At 38.2% G+C, this 21,264-nt stretch overlaps 2 protein-coding genes across 4 annotated transcripts in view; both read right to left on the bottom strand.

The window, feature by feature from the left end:
• Positions 1-13,784, bottom strand: part of LOC103465668 (nuclear factor of activated T-cells, cytoplasmic 3-like) — a 27,405-nt gene extending 13,621 nt beyond the window's left edge. Inside the window, exons 1-5 of one of the 2 annotated variants that reach the window (XM_017305272.1) lie at positions 13,386-13,784; positions 4,253-4,898; positions 2,442-2,840; positions 1,884-2,046; positions 511-710 (exon numbers count right to left, since the gene is read on the bottom strand). In XM_017305272.1, the coding sequence (XP_017160761.1) occupies positions 511-710; positions 1,884-2,046; positions 2,442-2,840; positions 4,253-4,898; positions 13,386-13,458 (1,481 nt within the window). In that variant the 5' untranslated portion in view covers positions 13,459-13,784. The remainder of the gene's footprint in view (positions 1-510; positions 711-1,883; positions 2,047-2,441; positions 2,841-4,252; positions 4,899-13,385) is intronic. The other variant, XM_008410696.2, reaches the window with a different exon arrangement.
• A 1,835-nt stretch (positions 13,785-15,619) lies between these two features.
• The window catches only part of dus2 (dihydrouridine synthase 2), an 18,617-nt gene continuing 12,972 nt past the window's right edge, over positions 15,620-21,264 (bottom strand). Inside the window, exons 11-12 of one of the 2 annotated variants that reach the window (XM_008410693.2) lie at positions 17,199-17,338; positions 15,620-16,507 (exon numbers count right to left, since the gene is read on the bottom strand). In XM_008410693.2, the coding sequence (XP_008408915.1) occupies positions 16,449-16,507; positions 17,199-17,338 (199 nt within the window). In that variant the 3' untranslated portion in view covers positions 15,620-16,448. Of the gene's footprint in view, positions 17,339-21,264 lie in introns of both variants that reach the window. The other variant, XM_008410691.2, reaches the window with a different exon arrangement.

Here is a 21,264-nt window from a genome sequence, read left to right as displayed (position 1 = left end):
AAAACAAGTTTTTGTCTAAATTAAGGTGAATTCATGGTTCCTTTTTCCACATAATGTAACCGGTAGTGTTTATGATAAAAAATAAATAAATAATAATTATGTGATCAGTATCGGTGATCGGCCCTCATGGGTGATCGGTATCGGTATCATTAGGAAAAAACCTGATCGGCACATCTCTAACAGCTACCATCAATTTCTGATGTTACAACTACAACAATTATTGCTAAAGAGAATATTTAACTTTAAAAAGTCATTTACTCAAGCTGACATACTGACTATACATTTTACTAAAATGCAACTACAGCTTATATATAAAATCAAACAAAGTCATGGTTTACAACAGATTAATTAACAGCATGCCTGAGTGCAAGGTTTTCCCCGGGACATTTTGGCAAGGAATCTTTGATTGCAAGTGCAGAAATATATTTTGGGGTTAGAAGTTGATCTAAAAAGATGACCCCTCCCATTACCCCCAACTAAATCCCAGTKTGGTGAGGTTTCTTCCAATACCTGGCAGCCATGTTGCTTTCTGGAAGCAAAGGGATCTCCAGGACTTTGGTGCCATTCATTATTTTCTCCTCGCAGACGGTGTTGACAGTCTTTCCTGTGACTCGATGAACCTGGTAGAAGGAGTGAGGACGAAGGGATCTGTCGTCTGCAGTACCAATAAACACCACCAGGTGGACTGGTTGCTCACTGTATCCAATCAACTGCAGAGAGAAATAATAACTGATAAATAACTGGCAAACAATAATTTTTGCACAGATGGCAGGAAAATAGAATGTATTATTAATATTTTTTTAGGGATTTTGTTAAACGCCTACTTTTCAGAAATGGTTAGTTCTATAACAAAAGCTCAACATACTCCAAAACTGATTTGAACAGGCTMTATGTTTTCATTTGAAAGTGTACCAAATAATAGATGCAACATAAAAACAGAGTTAAAGAAAGTTGCCATTTGGTCAGTGAGCTGAAAATGACATTTGTGGTGCTCCAAAGGTTTTCTGGAAGTTGGATTGGTGAAAACATGAAGCGGAGCTGTGTTCATTTGCAACTAGGTCTAATGTTCAAATAAAGGTGATGGTGTGTGCCACACACTTCTGAGAATTTTACACTGGTTGATGCTGTGTCTTTATCTAAGAAAACTGAAGCAAACACATCTCATAGTGACAATATTCAATAGGTGTTTTATGAGTTTATTTATAGGTATTTTCAGAGGAAAATGAAAGATGGAACCCTGCAATTTTGTTTAAGCAGGCAAACTTTCAGCTGAAGATGGAGCTCAGTGCAGTTAGTCACTTTTCTCTTACACCAATATTGTTTAAAGCAAAAATAAATATTTTCGCTTTAAAATATTCTGTATTTTAAAAAATATTTTTAAAATATTCTTTATATTATTAAATAATACTATCTTACTATACTATGAATGTAGAGGAAGCCATGGAGTCAAAATATTCTTTATCACAATTAAGGACATAAAACGTAAATTTACTGCTAGATGTCCTGTTTTGGTACCAAAATACATTTTTATGCAACTTCAAAAATGACTTTTCTGAAAAAGAGGTGGATCTGATTTGTGGACAAATAAGATCAGCCAGTTGGAATAAATTATGTCTATTACTCAATCCYCATTTTGATGCTCAGATTGAACTTTAAGATGCATTCTTTCTCCAACATACCCGGATCAAATGAATGGCCGAACAGCAGGACTCTGCAGAGCCGAGTTTCTGCTGGTGATGGAAGTCAGCTTTTTKACTTGGCGTGTTGGAGCAGGGATGCATGTAAAGGCTGCGGKGGCAGTAGCTCTMGTGGATTGGACTTGGTCACACCCAAATTAGGCTGTCAAATCCTAATGAACAAAAAAGTAATGAGAAAAGACATACTTTGACAACAGGATGTCCTCCAGCAGTTGCTTTGATGGATCCTCTGCTGCCCTCCGTCTCATAATGTGCTCTGTGATAGGACCTCGGCTGGACCTCCAACTTCAACTCAATCAGATCATACTGGTTGGGCAGAGGCCAGTCCAGTGGAGGGGGCGATAAGCCCCTGGAGAAAAGACGCATAGAAGAATCTGATTGTTTGAAACATCAAACTTTCTCATTTAAAAAAAAAAAAAACAAAAAACAATGGGACTGCTACAGCCTAATAAACCACTGGTCAAAGTTTCTCCAGAATCCTCTGCCTCACTGAGAAATGGACTTTCACACCAACAAGATACTAATAATGGCTAATAATGAGTAATTTGTTCTTTAAGTACTACTCTTAACAATAAGCTAACAATAACTGGCCCAGTTCAATTGAGTCGTATTTCCCCCAAATGATGTATTTTATTCACTATAAAAAACAAAACAATAATTCTAAGAGTAAATTGGTCTGCTTTCTGCTCTTAACCTCTCTGGGAAAAAAAGGAGAAATCAGATTTGTAAATTATTTGCTCCAACCTGAACAACGGGGCATTTCCAGGTTTAAGTTTATTCCAGCTGTAGTGGGAAGGCACTTGAAGGTAAAGCTCAGCAAGGTTGGGTTTTTCTTGGGCCTCTTCGCCAGGAGAGTCCTGGTACGTGTCCAGACCAGGCTCTCCCTGACCGATCAAGAGGCCAAGGTGGCTACTGGTTGTCCTCCTGGTTTTGGAAGGAATGTCAAGCTCCTGGCATCCAGAAATGAGGAGTGAGCCAAGGGCAGTGGCAGGGCTTCCCACCCATGTGTCATCAGTCACACTGCCCCTTGGAGAGGTGCCTGGAGTGGGGCTTGGTGAGTGATGGGGAGAGGGTGAGCGAGTATGGGGCTCAGCACCGGAGTGGCGTCTCTTTCCACAAGGGGATGTTGGTCTAGATGATGCCCTATGAAAGGAAATGTATTATTTACCAAATTTTAGAGCTCTCAAATGATTTCTGTTTGTGAGAGGTATTTTTTTTAAATAGTTGAATACATTTTTCATAAAGGCATAAATAGTAATGCTGGTTCAAAATAACTGCATGAAACATTGGTGTGATTCATGTTTCAGGMATGGGTCTTAATGAACATTAAGGGAAAGTCAGCAGTTCACAATGGAAGCAGTTAGTCCATCAACAACATCAACAACTATCCAATCTAACCTGGCATATGTGACCTGAAAAGATCTCAAATCACACTCTTCAACAAAGATAAAATTCTAAATGAATCCAGAATGATATAAAAGACTCGCTGTCACTTATTACTGACATTTTAACTCATCTTTAGAAGTCACTTTGATTAGATATGTCCAAAGTCCAGCAACTCTTTACAACTGGCATCCTGCATGTTCTAGTTCTCTCCCTGGTGGTAGYAACAACCTTCTCAGCATGTCGATGTTCTTCTTTGGCCTTCTAATGAGCCATCATTTGATCCAGGTGTGTTAAACCAGGGAGAGGTTGCCGGCCCTCCACCACCCACTTTGGGCACCACTGTTCAAGACCTTACATAATTTGTATCTGTTAGTTAATATTGACAGATGAGGCACAACCTTTTACTTAGGAGGCAATGATTTTTCAAATCTCAAAATTAACTGTAGTAACTGGCTGCCTCAGTTGCTTGATATGTTTATTCTTGACTTGGGAGTTTACGCAGCTGTCAAACTCCAGTCCACAAGGGCCACTGCCCTGCAACTTTTAGATGTGCCTCTTCTGCACCACACCTGAATAGAAGAATTAGGTCATTAGCAGGACTCTACACAAGAAGGAAGTAATTAACCCATTTAATTCCAGTGTTTTGTACCTGTGGCCCATCTAAAAACTGCAGGATGCCCTTGAGTTTGACACYCCTTATATAGCCAGAATATCTTTCAATACCAGAATAATACATTAATGGATTCACTCTCACTGTGGGATGTAAATCCATACGCCACATTAACTAGTGTTTATATTTATACATATCAGATGTTGCAGGGTATCTGCTAGTCTAAGAAAGTCAAATTTAAGACTTTTTAAGATATTTTGATTAAATTTAAGACAACCTTTTACTACGGAGGCAATTATATTTCAGATAGGGTCAGATTTTTTTGTGGAAAGTTTTTTTTTACTTGAATCAAATCATTCTTTGTATTAAAAAAACTGTATTTTGTTAAATACTTTTTATGAATGACACTACTTGTAATGAATAAAAATAAAACTATGTAATACAATTGTTTGAAAAAAAAAAAACCAAGAAGAAGAGAGGGTAATTATGCACACTGCCTGAAAAAGATGCTGAAAACAACAAACAAGTGGATCTCCTTATGGAGGTGAAGCTGACTGACCTGGAGGTAGGCCGGCGGCTCAGCCAGTTCTCCTCTGTGACACTGGTGCGAGGGGAGTGACAAGGTGACTGTCGGGGTGACTGATAAGGTGACAACACTGGATTGAAAGCTGACGGATGCTGGTATTTCTGCTGCCAAAGCTCCACCCCAAATGCCCCACCCCTGCAACCTGGTGACCCCAGAGCCAGGAGTGCAGGGTCTTGTAACTCTCCCTCCACATCGTCATAACCATGGGAGAACGATTCACAGGATGACAGGTCAGACATCCAGCTTCTAGAAGAGAGGCTGCTGCAGGGACTGGGGCTGAGTGCAGTTTCACGATAGCWGGCATCCAGAGGCAAGTAGAGCTGGTCTCTGGTCCACAGTGGCTCAGGATAACCTCCTTCTGCACCACCCAGTGGCAAAACCTCCAGGTCATTGCCAGGCTCAATATGATTATGAGCAATGGACGTGATTTCAATGCTGGGGCAATCAAATGCCCTGTAGTTCTGCTGGAGGCCACAATAGGGTGTGTGAGAAAGGCCATCAGCATGATCGTAGTCAACTGTGCCAGGTAAACATGGAAGGTGGCTCTGCAGCTCCGGACTACAGAGCTGCTCAGTGAGAGCCTGAGTGGAGGGAGGTGTCTTCACATCCAGAGCTAAAGCTGTGAAATAGAACAAAGATGTTCAAAAATAATGAATCTCAAAAKTAAATCAAGTATTGCAGTAACTAATTCTACCTCAATTTCTTCGTATGTTTATTCTTTGGTTGGGAGTTTAATGTGTTAATGTCCATTAATTAAATAACCCCTTCAAAAACTAACATTCACTCACACTGTGGGATGTACATCCATACGCCATATTAACCAGGGTTTATTTATAAATATCAGACGTCCTACAACAGCGATGGAGCAATGGAAACCAAAGTTAAATTATTTGTTTATTCCAGAAAAGTTTGCTTTTAAAGTTGATTCTGATTTAGGCAGACTGACAATTATGTGACTCTGCACCAGTTAGCTGTATGAATAAACTTAACCTTCAACTTTTTTATGTTGAAGGTTAAATAAGGTTGACAATCATATCACAATTGTATTCTCTTACATGGGTTACACAGTGGCGCAGTTGGTAGAACTGCAAGAAGATTCTGGGTTCAATTCCCAGCCCAGGCTCTTTCTGCATGGAGTTTGGATTTTCTCCCTGTGCATGTGTGGGTTCTCTCCAGGTACTCCGGCTTCCTCCCACAGTCTTAAAAACATGACTGTCAGATTAATTGGTCTCTCTAAATTCCCCCTAGGTGTGAGTATGTGCGTGCATGGTTGTTTGTCCTGTCTGTCTCTGWGTTGCACTGCGACAGACTGGCGACCTGTTCAGTACACCCTGTCCAGGGTGACCCCGCCTCTTGCCTGAAACTTTCGCTGGAGATGGGCACCAGCACCCCTCCCAACCCCACTAGGGACAAGGGTGTATAGAAAATGGATGGGTGGATGGATGGATTCTCTAACATGTCAATCTATCATCAATATAACAGTTACACTTCCAGTAACAAACTCTTATTTTGAAAATCCAATTGGGATACTTCTGGTGCCAAATTAAGCCTAATTTACACAAGAGAATTTTTGTCCAACACTCTTAGAGCGTTCTGTGTTACATTATCACTTCATCCTGGCCTGTGTGGTGTTAAAAGTGATCTCATCTGGTTGGTACAACATCGTAACCAATCCCACCTAAAATCTAAGATATTCAATATGCTGGATTGTCTTGGCCCAAATTAAACTACAGTATATTTTAAGCACTAATTTTGCAATAATAAAGAATTGGATGCTATAATTAAAGATGTCCCTCAGGTTCTGATAAACAAAGGTAAATGATTTTTACCATGACACATAATCAATACTCTGGTAATAACTACTGATTTTCTAGAATTATATTTTATTAATAAATCATTCAGGACCTTCATTGTTCCAACAGACTTTCCCTTCCCACTTAAGAAGAAATATATACTTAAAGAATTTTCAAATTTTCAAAGCATCTGTGAGAAAATCAGATGCAGTTGCTTAAAATGATTCACACTCCCAAAAGTCAAAGAATTCAATCTGATGTAGAAAAAATGTAATGCATTTCTTTTTCTTGCAATTATTCATTTCAAGTTTGGGAACATCTTGATAGTTGGACGTTGTCTAATAAATATACCAGCTTTGTCTGAATGCTACGCTATCCTGGTATGTATTTTAAAAACAGTCTCACACACACACCACATAATGTATGCAAAATATGTGTGTATGCAAAAAAGGTGTTAAGGCACCAACTGTGATCTGCCTCCCCAGCTTCACTACCTCACGCATAGACCTCACTTTGCAGGCTAAAATAAGCTCGGTATGGTGCAGTAGCTACCCGCTTGTTGGGTCAGTGTTCCTCAGTTCCGGTCCTCAGGGGCCACTGCCCTGCATGTTTTAAGTGCTTCACTTCTGTTGATGACTTGAATAAGAAAGTGATTAAAAGGCTTCTGAAATATTTTGAATCAAGGGTTCTGGAACAGAAACACATCTAAAATTTGCAGGGCAGAGGTCCCCGAGGACCAGAATTGAGAACCACGTACCATGTTTTAGATGTTATGTGAAACAGAAGGGGAAAAACAGCAGCGGGAGATAACGGCCTAAACCAGGTGGGTGCCACAAAGCAGTTAGAAAACCAGGAAGTAAAACCAGCCACCAGACATACTGGGTGTCACACTGGTTCACTGCAGAGAACCTGAAAACAGGCAGGCTAGAGACAGACGTGCAATTCCTATCTTTATGGACTCATCTACTTATTTGTTCATCCATTCACCTGAATCGTTAGAAGAATAAGAAATGCTTCTTCATATAATAACATTTTCATTTTTTCTTCATCTTATAAAACTTTGAACTGTACTTTTGTCTGACAGACAGACAGTAGTTAACACTTGCGTTGCGGTGAAAGTGCCCAGGGTGTGAACAGAGAAGGTTCRCTCTGGAATCTGTGGCTGCCTGTCACAGTCCAAACAAAGCATTTTCAACATATCTTTGCTGGTTTATTTATTATTTCATTTATTGAATTTTGCTTTATTTACAAAATATTTATTCTCAGTCTAAGCTGTAATAAACTACAGCTCAGACTGTGTGMTGGCGTTCACTGAAACCTGGCTAACAGAGCATGATGACAATGAAGGCCTGTCAGTAGTGKYTTAAGGCATGAAGCTGGACTCGGACATGGAGGTAGTGAGGGAAGCACAGGGGGCAGTGTGTGTCTTTACATCTAAGAGATCCTGTACTTCTGTGGCTCAGATAGCACATCTGCACACTTGATGTGAAACTTCTATCACTGTCATTGAGAACCCTCTTATCTGCCCTGTGGGTTCCTGCAGCTTTTCATTACTGTTGTATTTACCCAAACGCAACACATCATCTGCAAGTATTATTTATGATATTGTGCAGAGGCTTCAATCTATTTCTTGTGATACGGCAAGATTTGCATTACGGGATTTCAAACATGTTTCCCTCAAAAAGACACGCTGCAGTTTTGCCCGACATATTCTGTCCCACCAGGAGGGATAAGACTACTGCTAGAAGAGGCACATGGGGGTGCTGTGGTGGAGCAGGAGTCAAGCACAACATTCATGGAGGACTTAGTCCTTGAAAAAGACGTCACAGGTTCGAGTCCTGGCCTGATTACCTTTGCTGCACTTGATTTCCCTCTCTCATTAACTACTTTCCTGCCTTGCAACTCTCAAATAAAGGCTGCAAAGCCGAAAAACTACTTTTTTTTGTTTTTTTAACAGAGGCACACAGAGCTTTTCCTGGTGATCAAAACTGCTTTCACCAGTTACAAAGTCGACCTTCTATCACCTGAAGAATATTTCCAGGATTAAAGGAATACTGTCCCAGCAAGATCTAGAGAAACTCATCCAYGCATTTATCTTTATCTAAAACACCCGTTTGAAACATTATAAATAAAACATTGATAAATTTTCAGATGTWTAATAATGCCACCAAACAAAGCATTATGCTTCAATTGTTATGGTTCATAGTTCTGTCTTCTATGACTGTATTTTTATGTTTTTATRATGTAAAGCACTTTGAACTGTCTTGTTGAAATGTGCTATACAAATAAACTTGATTGATTTTACCAGAGTACAAAACTATCTTAGAGAGGGGAATGAACTAGTGAAAAAGACTAACATCTGGATTGATGAGTCTGTGTAATGCTTGGAGGATTGTTATCACAGTACAGGCTGAAATGTTAGTTGAGGCCTGTATGGGGATGTAGATTAACTCATAGATGTAATCCGCTTGTTTGGTGGCCTTCTGCACAGATGTCATTATACCAAGTAGGAAGATCAAAATCTCCCCAAATAAACAATTGGTTAAAAAAATCAGTAAAATGTAAAATGAGAGAGAATACCTTTTAAATCTGGTCAAAATCAAATCACATACAAATCACATACAGAGCACTAAACAGCCAGGCCCCAGATTACTTATAGAATCTTGTCACAAAATATACTGGTGCTTGTTGTCATTGTTCAGAAGGCATGTGTTTGGAAAACATCCACAACCTCAAACCTACTAAGAAGCTGTGGTTGGATTTCCAAAAAAATTTGGAAAAGGCAGAATCATCTCCTACATATTTGTTTTGGCCTAATTAAGGAAGTTAATCATATGTTTTGCTCTGTGCAAAGTTGGTGTGGYATCARAAGTGGCATCGAGGCTTACTATCAATTTTGAAATTTTTGTTTTGTGTCAACTCTACTCCAGGAACACCATAGATAGACCATAACCAGATCAACTTGACGCATTCCATTCCATTCACAACCAAGTGTACAAGACTCAAATAATCAAAACTGTCAGGATTCCAGCTTTAGTGACCAAGGCAGATTATCAGCACCCCTTTCACAACACACTTTTATAATATAATCCAGTCATTCTGCAAAAATTCCTTAAGCACGTTGCCACCAGAACCCAAATTTAAGTACTTGCAGTTTCAGTTTCATGTTAAGAACATTCGCTTCTTAATTCCAGTCCTCCTACCCCCTGCTCTGCATGTTTTAACCCTTGTGTTTAGAAATGGGGTTCAACCGACCTCACACACGTAAAACATGTATAATTTGCCACAGTCCTCTACATTTGCCTCAGTCCTCGCACGCACAAGGGTTAAATGTGTCTCTATTTCAGAACATGAGTGCAGCATGTCATTTCATAAYTGGCTATGTCATGTGATCACATTGACCAGAGTTCTAGTCCAGATTCTTGCACTGGGTGCACCTACATTTTTGACCACATTGCATTTCACATCACAGTTTTACAACTTCACTTTTATTTCTTAAACACTGTCCGTTAAGGCAATATAGACTTATATATGTTTAATTAACAAGCTAGTAAAAAATGCTATTTYTTTKAAGCAGTTCAACAGCAGTTTAATTTAARCTTAAAAATCTCCAAAGAAAAACAAAATAAAAGAAAACATTTTTTACTATGCTCAAGCCATTTTCCATATGAGTTCAGACTTGAACTTAGTGAAGGGAACTTGATTTTTTGCAAACATTGCAGGCAACTTAAATCTAGACCAGTGTTTCTCAACCCTGGTCTCAACCCTCACCGCCCTGCATGTTTTAGGYATTTCCCTTCTGCCACACACCTAAATTGTATCGCTGGGTGATTAACAGGCTTCTGCAGTACTTGATGGTCATGCAATCATTTGAATCAGCTGTTCTGCAATAGAGGCATATCTAAAACATGCAGARGAGGAGGGCGGTGAGGACCAGGGTTGAGAAACACTGATCTAGACCATCATCTTGGCCTTGTCTGATGATCTGTCTACTAACGCCTGCTGAAAGGCAGAACTTGAGTGCATTTCCCTCAGTATGTAATGTGTTTTATAGATGCATTGTGATTTCTTAACATTTAAATTAGAAATGTATTATAATCAGTCAACATAGTTGTCCCAGAAAAAAAAAAAGTTTCCTCTGCATATCACCCAACGCCATATGGACATAAGGACTATTGGTTGGGAAGAATTTGCCAATATCCCCTAACCCTAARTACTACTATTAACAAAATGCACAGCTCCCAGTCAAAAACAACCAATCAGATGGGTCTTTGCACTGTCAACCTACCTCATGTACAAGYTGCTTAATGTGCTAATGTCCCAAGAAAGCCGTTGAGTGGCTCAGTGGCTATGCTAACTAGCCTGAGCATTCAGAGCATAGCAGAGAACAAGGGGGAGGTTGTGAGCAGCACCAACACAAGTATGAGTAACAACACAAAAATGCTCCTCCTGACTTTAATTGGTGGTTTCTGACAGAGTTGAGTCTTTCTGTAGTTAGCACTGGTAGAACTGGCAGAATTGAGAGGAGCTCAATTTTTTTCTCACAAATTATCTGTCTCATACATGTTTAACAAATATGTAAAAAAAAAATAATAATAATAATAATTAAAAGTTACATACCCCGGCTTTAACTACACTACTTTTTTTCACAAAATATTTCAAATAAACACTTTCACTGTGATATCCAAGCATTCTGTTAGGATTCCAGGTTGTGTTTTTGAGTTTTGATTTATTCTAGTTTGATTATTCTGTGTCCCTTTGCCTTTTGTTTAGATGAGTCCTGTTTCTATTTTACTTTAGCTCAGTCCTTCTTAATGTTTCTAGTTATGTTTATTTCTTTTTTCTAGTTATTCTTACAGTTTTATTATGCTTCTTTAGTCAAGTCATTCTTTAGTGTTAGAATTATTTCCTCGTCCCCAATGTTCTCTCCGTCTCCTCAGCCTGCTTCTTGCTCTCCTCTCACACCTGCAACTCATTAGCTCATCAGCCTAGGTCTTTCCAACCTCCTCCATATTTAAGCACCTCATCCTCAGTCACTCCTCATGGAATTATCTCCTCCACTCCCGTCACTTCCCAGCATTCTGCCAGTGTTCTCCTTGCTGGTTTGTTTATCTAGAGCAGTGTTTCTCAACCTTTTTTGGCCCAGCGCCCCCCTAGCTCTTATTCAGTTCCCTCATCGCCCCCCACCAAAGAATTTGTAGGCTACTTTGCACTGACCATTATTTTATCATTAATATTACTATCGCTATTGTAGATGTTTTRATTTTTATGCTTGTTTCTGTATTTATCATCAAAAATAATTTCCCAGAGAACAAAAAAGTCATGGGAATAGAAATTATTTACACAATTATTTTACGAAAAATGCAACGAACATTCAAGTTAAAATTTGTAGGTCTAACAGCAGCCAATCAGAGTGGAAAAAATTCTTTGCCATTTTTTAGTTGTTAAATATTATACAAATGACCAGATAAAAGATGTTCAACATGCCAGTTTAAACTTTGAACTATTTGCAAAACGACTGAGCTCTGCATCATTAAAACATGGATAGAACTGTAACTACATTAATCATAGCTCTTCTTCTCTTCAGTGTTTGTCGGTTTCTGGTGGTGCAGCTCTGTGCTGCCTTCAGGAAAATGGGACATCAGAATATCATCCATAAAACTTCACCCACATGGCATTTATTGTGCAAACCAGAGCTTTCAGTGGAAAAACTAAAGTTCCAGATCCTTTTAATGCCCTGAGACAGAAACATGGATTATATCTTTATATAGACCTGTCTATTGATTTATAGATTAATAGTTTTACTGGACAGAAATTACAAAGAACAAATTTGGTTCTTAATCAAATCCTAATGAGTCAAATTGAAAGTGTCATGGAGTCATCAGCCTCATGATATTAACACTGACATGAAAAATAATATTGAAGAAATAAATATATCAAATCTAATTATAAACATAAAAGTGATCAGTTCTTTACTGTTATGGTCTGTAAGATATATTTATTCTCAGTATTATTTTACCTTTTATCTGGAAATAGTCTCTGTTTATTCTTGCCATACAGTATTAATTATTGCTCGAAAGGTCTTGCCGTATCAGTTTATTCCTCTGTATTTACTTTAGTTTCTTAGTTTATTCTTGCATTTTGTTCTTCATTCATTTCCATTTAGTTTCATTTGATTAGTTTTATCCTCTCTTGGTTTATTGCTATGTCCACTTTAGTTTCTTTCCTGTTGCTACATTTATTTTATCATTTATTGACGCTCACCATCAGTAATTTTCACCCCTCACCTGCTGCGCCGCCTAATCGTCATGTGTTTCACATCATGCGTTGATTTTTTCACTGTTCAGCGTCGGATTCTCTGTTTTTATGCCATAATTCACATCTAGTTCGTTGCTCCATTTTATGTCCCGCTTTTCCTGTTTCAGAGTTTTGCGCAATGTACGCGTCTTTTTTTTTTTAACCCCCTAAGGTGCAGGGCGGTCGGGAAGCGTATCGATGGGGAAAAGGCAGATAGACATAAACCTTTTATAACAACGGAAACAATTTCTTCATTCTGATTATTGAAATTTAAAAGTGCTGTGTTGTTCAATCACAGCACTTCATACCGGACCTCTTACAGCTCCGTGTTAACGCTATAAAATGAACGCTCTCTATCGTGGTATCACCCATGGAGGGATTTCTTTAGTTAAATAGGTTCATTTTTCAGAGGGATACACAGTGAGGGTGTCGTGATTTTAGCTACCAGTAGCAGGAGAACGGAGCTGCGCCAAGAAGCTAACAGAAGCTAACAAACACTGAATAGAAGAGCTACCATCGATACAGTTGCAGCCAAGCATGGTTTAATGTTACACAATACAGTTTTACCAAGTTACTCAAAGTCTAAACTGGTATTGTGCATTTAAGGTGTAGTTTACCTTCGACCAAACGCCCCCCAAAGGCATCCCAGCGCCCCCCTTTTGTAAGAATGTCCGCCAGCGCCCCCTGCCGTCCTCTGAACGCCCCCTGGGGGGCGGTACCGCCCAAGTTGAGAACCTCTAGAGTTATGGCTTTAGTTCTTAATTTTTATTGTTAAATCTTCACTTCATTCAGCTTATCCTCTCAGGYYTGCTGCAATTGGGTCCATCACAAGACACCAGGACACCTTTCAAAAAGTCAAATTTGTAAAATTCAGAACATTAATTGGTAATTTTTWAAAAATTTTATTTTACTTTTATTTTGAAGGCCTAAATGGTCGACTTCTGGTTTAACTCTTACAATCTCTTGAACTTGACAAGAGTTTTCGCTAACTAACTACTGGACAAAATGACACGTACCTGTTGAGTGTTTACCGTGTTCATCGAACAGCAGTCTGAAGTCCAGTTCTTCAGCAGACTTTGTTGTGGACATTGAACCATGAGACGATTAAACGTCTATGCATGTAGCCTATAAATTGCACTGTCTTTAAAACGGATCTTTCTTGCTCCCCGTTTTATCCGAAAGARMGCRGAACTTTGTGTCGACTCCGGTAATAACACGATAATTCTAATCTGAAAGTAGTTCACCGAGACAAGTAATGAGTAATTACACATCCGGACAACGCTGTAATTAACTAAAATCTCATTGTTGAGCTAACTTGTTCACTGCGTTTCTGCTCGGCTGCAGCGAGTTTTTACTCCGCTTCAGCTTGATCCTCGTGCTGCATTCAAGTCCCCTCGTAAACTTTGGCTTTTGAAACGGATGCGTAAAGGTGGGTAAGAGAAAGTCTTCAAATAAATGACATTGTACTCTCTAGAGCTATGGATAGGTTCACTTTCATAATCCTTTTGATAAAGAATGCATAATTTTGGTTGACAACTTCAGCGCTGAAGTAAGCAACCAGACTTTGATAACTTTTACATTTTTAAAATTTATTTTTGCTTTTCTTTACAATGCATTTTCTTTGTGATTAAATTACTGTCTGTAATTGTTTTTGTGGAATATTAAAGTTTTATATACACATAATGCAACTATTTCATACGGACAAACACTTCTGATTAAGGATTAAGTTAAAAACACAAAATGCAGTAATCAGCTCCATGCACACTTCCTCTTGTGGCCGCAAGACATTTGCTTCCTGTGAGAGATTAGCTACACTTAAAAATTATCAGTAGGCAGCCTTGCAATCTTCATCATGTTTGTTATGCAACAAGAAAGCAGAAMTTCAACCAGATAATAAACACTTGCACCTACTTTGCTGAGAAAGTGAAAATATGCTTTTTGTGTTATTTTGGGCTTTCCCTTACAATGATACGGCTACAGTGGAAAAAAATTACCTTAGGCTCTTTTTATCTTACTGATTTCMACTTTTATGTGTTTTCACATTTCCCAGTAATCATAAAGGCATCATTAGACAGCCCCGTAACGACGTACACAAAGTTGTTGCTAGAAGATACGCCTTCATTTCAACTTATGGTCAGTTCACTTAATGAAATATGCAAGCTAAAATTCAAGTTCATGGCAGCTGTATGATCAAATTAATTTAAGTTTTTTACTCCCTCACTTTTTTTATTCCTCTTGTTATTGTTCTCTTTCGAAACTATATGTTAATCAGTTTGGGAATTGTTGGTAGTTTGATATTAGGCTACCAACAATTCCCTTCTATATATTCTTGCTTATAATATAATAAGCAAGAATAAGTAAGTAAGTYAGTAAGATCCATAACAGGGTAAGATTCTGACCAAAACATATCTTCACCGTTTCTGTAAAGGCGAATTTAAGTTAATGCTTCCTAGTTTAAGTAAAGAGAAGTTATGTGTTTAAGGATTCAACGATTTTCTTTCATTGTCGTACCACCTTTTTTTGTTTGTGGTACGAAATTTGGACTCAGGTCCTAGATTAAGAAATAGAATAAACAAATAAAATAAAGTCATTTATGTGATGTATAGATATGCATTTTTAAAAAGTGTGTATGTGTAAATAATTTATGAAATGAAGCTGAATTAGGTGCAGTTTGAGTTCAGTAATGTGAWGGATGGCTGAAGGGTAGAATTAGAAACCATTTCTCAGCCTGGTGTTGTTCTGGATGCTCCTCAGCCTCTGGCCTGATTAGAGTGACCGGAACAATCTGTGTGCAGGATGGGTGGAGTCATGATGTGGAGTGAACAGTCCAGATTGCTATTGATTAGGCACAACATTGGCAATGGGCTTGACCGTCTAATTTTCAGAATTTTCTCAGTAAAGTTAGCAAAATTGTTTCAGGTCCTGGTGGACTGGAGTTAATTTGCCTTGGTCAAGAGGGTTTGATTTCAGAAAAGGATTCCTTGCATTATTCAGTTGTAAGTTATATCTGTGAAGTGAAATCTCTCTATATAGATGTAGCAGTGAACCTGCAGTCCAGTCCTACATCACCATGTTCAACTTTTGACATTCCCTTCTAACCAGTGGAGCACTACAGGGACTTCTTCCTACCAACGATGACCTTCATTTTTAAGGGAGCAATAGTAYTGATTATGTCTGAAATGTTAGAATGAAAGCTACCAGCTAATTACTGTGTTAAAAGTCAGAAAGAGATGTGAAAGAATAAACTTGATCAAAGTGTTCAGCTGAGTCAGTCGCTGAGATAACGACTGACTACATCAGAATTTTTTTTTTTTTTTTTAATAGGGCTGTCTCAATTAAAGAGACTGGAAATATTTAGACCCTCAGTAACTTTCTGATTATCAAGTCCAGTGTGTGTCTCTGTGTGTTTGATGTTCAAAATAAATTTGAAGTGTTTCATATGGCTCTTTTGCTCCTTTGGGACACTTTAACATCCATGTTGACAACACCAAACAATCATAATCAACAAAGACAGATGATCACTGCAATTCACAAAAACAGTTCAAATAGGGTCTTTGCTTGAATAGCAAAACATTTAAAAGGGTTAAATTTCTCCATTAKCATCTTTTTACAGTTTTAGTGAATCATGAAATAAAGTGGCAACATTTCCCCTCCCCTCTGTTGTAGAAGAGTGTATATTTGTATCCTTTGGGGAAAATCTGCTACAACAATTACATTATCCAGTCTACAGCATAAAGAATAGTATTCTAAAATAATACAAACAGAAAATTATGAAATGTTTATCAATCATCTTCCCACACAGTCTGTCTTATTTAAAGCCATTTATCAAATCCCAAACATTAACACATGCAGATTTTTAAAATCTTTATGCGTTTTCTGCGCTCACTTAGAAAATTATCATTGGGAGGCGCTGACTCGATCAATATAGGTCACTCACTATTTCTATTCATCCCCAAAATGTACAAGGAGAATAAATCTGTTTAAAGCTAGAATGCTACATCTGTTCTGTATTATCTCGCATCATATCTTCATAATGACATTATTTCAGGAGAACGTTTGAAAGTCTTTCAAAAATGTTTTCATTGTACCTTTAGTTTTGTCCAGTCCTTACACCCGATCAGTAAAGTTGGTTTGGTCACTAAGACAGACAGAAAACAGAAAACCAGCTTCCATAAGGACATATTAGCATATTCCATCCAATTAAGAAATAAAGACTGAATGTAAATTAAAAGATGTATAAATCACCTTGATAAGTTTACAATGACAACAAAACTTTTTACAGCAAGAAGGAAACAATTTTAAACTGTAATTTTAAGCAGTAAGGCACAGGCATTAAGGTTTATATGATTTTTGTGGAAAAACTAACTAATTGATCTGCTTTACCTATAAACACAAATATAAACCTCTCCACTTAAACTTAAAACAAAAGTTTAGTTTCTAATACATGAAATAAAAAATCATCATCAAGGCCACCTGGCTTTGTCCCATCTGATGGGATCAGTTGATTCCACTGGGAAAATAATCCTTTAGAAATGTGGAAGACTTAAGCAAATCTTGAGAGAGTCTTTTTTTTGTGTTTCCTCCAAGGAAAGTTTTCAGGCTTCAAAATATTAGAACAGCAAAAGGCTGATCTGCAGTCCTCTGGTTCAGTCAAACATTGCAGAAATCTGTCTGTCTTCTGTTTTAACTGAGAGCTTCTCTTGAAGCTTCTGCTTGTTTTGGAGGTGTGGCTAGGTTTTGCTCATCAGCATTCATCTCCACAGTGGGTTCTGGGGCTTCCGCTTCCTGCAGGATGTCTACATGCAGCTTCTTGCTACTCCCTTCCTCACCGCCGCTGTTCGGCTTTCCTTCCCTCTTCCTCTTGCAGACCAAGCCAGAATCTTCTTCCCCAATGCGACCCTCTGGTACACCCAACACTCGCAGGCAGACAATAGCAGAAGCTTGCTCTGCAAACTTTTTCGACTTCTCCCTGTTAGAAATAGAAGACACAAAAGCAAACTGAACACAATTCAACATATAAAAGGCTTTTTTTAAATGTTTTTTGAAAGCTTTAGTTTATTATCTTAAATTCTGACAACATACTTTGTTGCAAAATTTAGTCAAATAATCAAAGAATGAATGAACAAAATAATTACAAAAACAGAGGTGATCACAGTTGGCAATCAATGCATTTGATCACCATCATCAAGCCTTTTTCTTCTTTTCTTATTGTTTTCTGGGCCTAGATGAAAAAGTTGGCCCAAATCTGCTTTAAGATTGCTCACTAGACCTTTGTAGTCGTTTTGTCACAATGAAATTTTAATTAARGCAAAAATGTAGATACATGAACATGTGAAATGTAACTGGCTCATTTACATCTGAGAAGAGTCAACATCAACGCAACTCTCTAGTTTGTTTATTCTGCATGTATGGCCAATTCATTTACTTTTCTCTAAACTTTGAGCTACCTGGAATCAGAGTGTATGCTACCGTCATGAAAATGCTACAATATTCTATAAACTCAAACTAAAAAAAAAAAGGAACCTTTAAAACTTTTAATTAATGTAATCTTTACCAAAATTACTATTTTCTGGTTAAAATAAATTAGCATAGACCCAGATTTATTACCAYTTAAAATTGGGGAGGGGAAACAGACATGTAACATCAAAACRCTGCTTACACCCTCTACCTGCCTCTCTATTACACTACAGCTTCTCCCCATCAGTGGAGCCTGGCATGAATGATCAGACTAGTAGCATAKCCACCGACATACAAACGGTTTTCCTGCAAAAGCAGGACAATAAGCCCAAACAACAGAGTTCATCAGGCAGAGAAAGGAATGTGAGATCTATTCTAAACCTTCAGGTTTGAACACCACAGAGAACTATTTGACCTACTAGACAGGAGACTGTGGATGAYCCAACTTTCCTAAATAAGGCTCTTCAGAAAGAGTTTGGGAAAACATCACAAAGATTGTAAAAGTTTGGGGAAGTCAGGTCACAGGTTTCATGTAGTTATTGTAAGCAAAGGCTCTAAAAGTGCACATGAAGGGCCTGATGTTAGAAGATTTTAAATAAGAAGTGCTAATGTGCGGGTGTGGAAAAAATAAATAGTGGCCATGTTGCAAGCGACCTATAAAGATTGTGTGAACCGTTGATTACAGATGCAAAAATGGTGCTGACTTTATCTCATTATTTAAATGAGATCTTTGCATGTACAAACCGGATTCCAAAAAGTTGGGACACTAAACAAATTGTGAATAAAAACTGAATGGAATGATGTGGAGGTGCCAACATCTAATATTTTATTCGGAATAGAACACAAATTACAGAACAAAAGTTTAAACTGAGAGAATGTATAATTTTGAAATTGTTTAAAAATTTCATTGCGTCAACAAATCCTAAAAAAGTTGGGACAAGGCCATTTTAACCACTGTGTGGCATCCCCCCTTCTTCTTACAACACTCAACAGCAGAAGTGGRGACTCGAGTCACATGATGAGTCATTAAAATCAAGACTTGCGACTTGACTTGAAAAAATGCTGAAAGACTCGGACTTGATTTTGACTTTCTCACCATTGACTTGGGACTTGAAGCCATTTACTTGATAAGTCTTGATATATTTTTCTCAAGTCAAAAGTTTAAAACACATTATTAACAAAGTGGCCGCATTAATTCATTTCACTCGTTCCGTATTAACAGGCGCAGACAGTCTCTCTGTTTTTCCACACTCTGTATGTACGTATTGCATAGCCACAGCACAACCAATCAAATTAACAGGATTTAAAAATAACGTGGAAAGAAACGATCAAAGCAGATATGCTAATGTGAGTAATATCTTTTGGGTACATCAATCATGAAATATCCAACTAAAAACGGAGTGAAACATGCAAAACCTGCAAGACCAGGATCTCAGATGGAAATACAACTTCCAACGGTTCGGCATTTGAAGTTGCACAAAGAGGTAAGCGCTACTTTTCTTTTACTATGAGACAACTGACTACGTTCACACTGCAGCCTGAAGTGACCCAATTCCGATTTTTTTTGACGTAATGCGACCTGTATCCGATCTTTTCATGGCAGTGTGAACAGCACAGGTCAGATTCTTTTTCGAATGTGACCCATATCCGATACGTATCCGATTCAAATGCGACCTAACCTCCAGGCCGCATCCATCCGAACTGAACGTCACTGATTCTCAACAAATCTCACTATTCTGCATCCTGATACGTGCAACAACCATGCAKGTATGGCATGGAAAACAACCACCATGACGGACTATATGAGGATAGAGTTCTTAATATGTTGCTCCGGCCAGGCAAGAACTTCAAATATGTAAGCTATGCTCCACCGTTAGCCTCCATGTTTACTTTCGCAAACACTGAGCACTTCTTTTTATGGTGATTGGCAGAACACTGAGAACGCTGACGCTATTGGGCCCTCTACAGCGCATGCGAGACACTTTCAGGTCATTTGCCTGTTCACACTGCAGAACGCATACAGGTCGCATTTACTGGAAGCGTGAATGGCCCCGGCAAAAAAATCGGAATTGCCAAAAAATCAGAAAAGGGTCACTTCAGGCTGCAGTGTGAACGCACCCTAGCTAACGTCATGTTAACAACTCCGGGTTACGTCGGTGATACCGCTTCTCTGTATGCTATGTTTAGTGATGCTGTATAAATCCGGTTATACATACGTATCCACGGTAATGTACTGCGGTAAAGCTAGCCGGCTCTGCGTCCAGCCGGCCCAGCACACGATATACAAGTGCACGGTAGCTCCAGACATTATGGTACACTCATTTACGTGCTACTTTCTCAATAAAAGCGCACATCCGATCCATGTTTGAGCTACTCAAAATAGGTTTCCGGCCGCTGCATTTGCAAACAGAAAATATATGCTGAAAAACTAATACAAAATAAAAACTAATCTCTCTCTCTCTCTCTCGAAAGTTTGAGAAATTTTGAATCAACATATTTTTGAATCAACATATTTTTCCTTTAAAATTATACATTCTCTCAGTTTAAACTTTTGATCTGTGATTTGTGTTCTATTGTGAATAAAATATTAAATGTTGGCACCTCCACATCATTGCATTCAGTTTTTATTCACTATTTGTTTAGTGTCCCAACTTTTYTGGAATCCGGTTTGTATATAAGTAGTATTTATATATAGCGATAGAAAGATAAGATACATAGATAGAGATGGATATAACACAGAAAAATTTGTATATAAATAAGATGGAGCTAAACCCGAAATGACGAGTGAGGCAGCTCTTCACTACATTTTTTACTTATTTTTGAATATAAAAGTAAAAACGTCTCATTTTAAAAGGCTTTTATTTTGAAATTATACATCATATGTGTTTGATATTTTCTGGTGTCTTCTAGAGGTCTCCCCTCTGTCATCCAGAAGTGAGAGAAGTCATTGGAAACAGAGTTTCTCAGCAATGAGCACGGCAACTTAGGAGGAAAAGATACAAATTACTTTTTTGAAAGTCTTTTATTTTGAAATTATACATCAGATTTAGTTGCCATTTTCTGGTTCTGTTCTAGAGGTGACCCTCTGTCATCCAGAAGTGGTAGCAGTCATTGGAAACAGAGAATTTCTCAGCAATGGGCACGGCAACTTAGGGGRAAAAGATAAAAAATGACTTTTTTGAAAGTCTTTTATTTTGAAATTATACATCAGCTCTAGATGCCACTTTCTGATTATGTTCTACAGGTGTCCCTCTGTCACTTAGAAGTGATAGAAGTAATTGGAAACAGAGTTTCTCAGCAATGGACACGACAACTTAGGGGGAAAAGATAAAAAAGGACTGTTTTGATATATATTTTCAAAATAAAAGCCTATCAGATCTAGTTGCAACTTTCCCTCTCCTCGGGCTGCCACATTAACGTTGTGGAGGGGCTTGAGTG

Source organism: Poecilia reticulata, linkage group LG6, assembly GCF_000633615.1.
Source record: "Poecilia reticulata strain Guanapo linkage group LG6, Guppy_female_1.0+MT, whole genome shotgun sequence".
Taxonomy (NCBI): Eukaryota; Metazoa; Chordata; class Actinopteri; order Cyprinodontiformes; family Poeciliidae; genus Poecilia; species Poecilia reticulata.
This window is presented reverse-complemented; position numbering and strand designations above follow the sequence as displayed.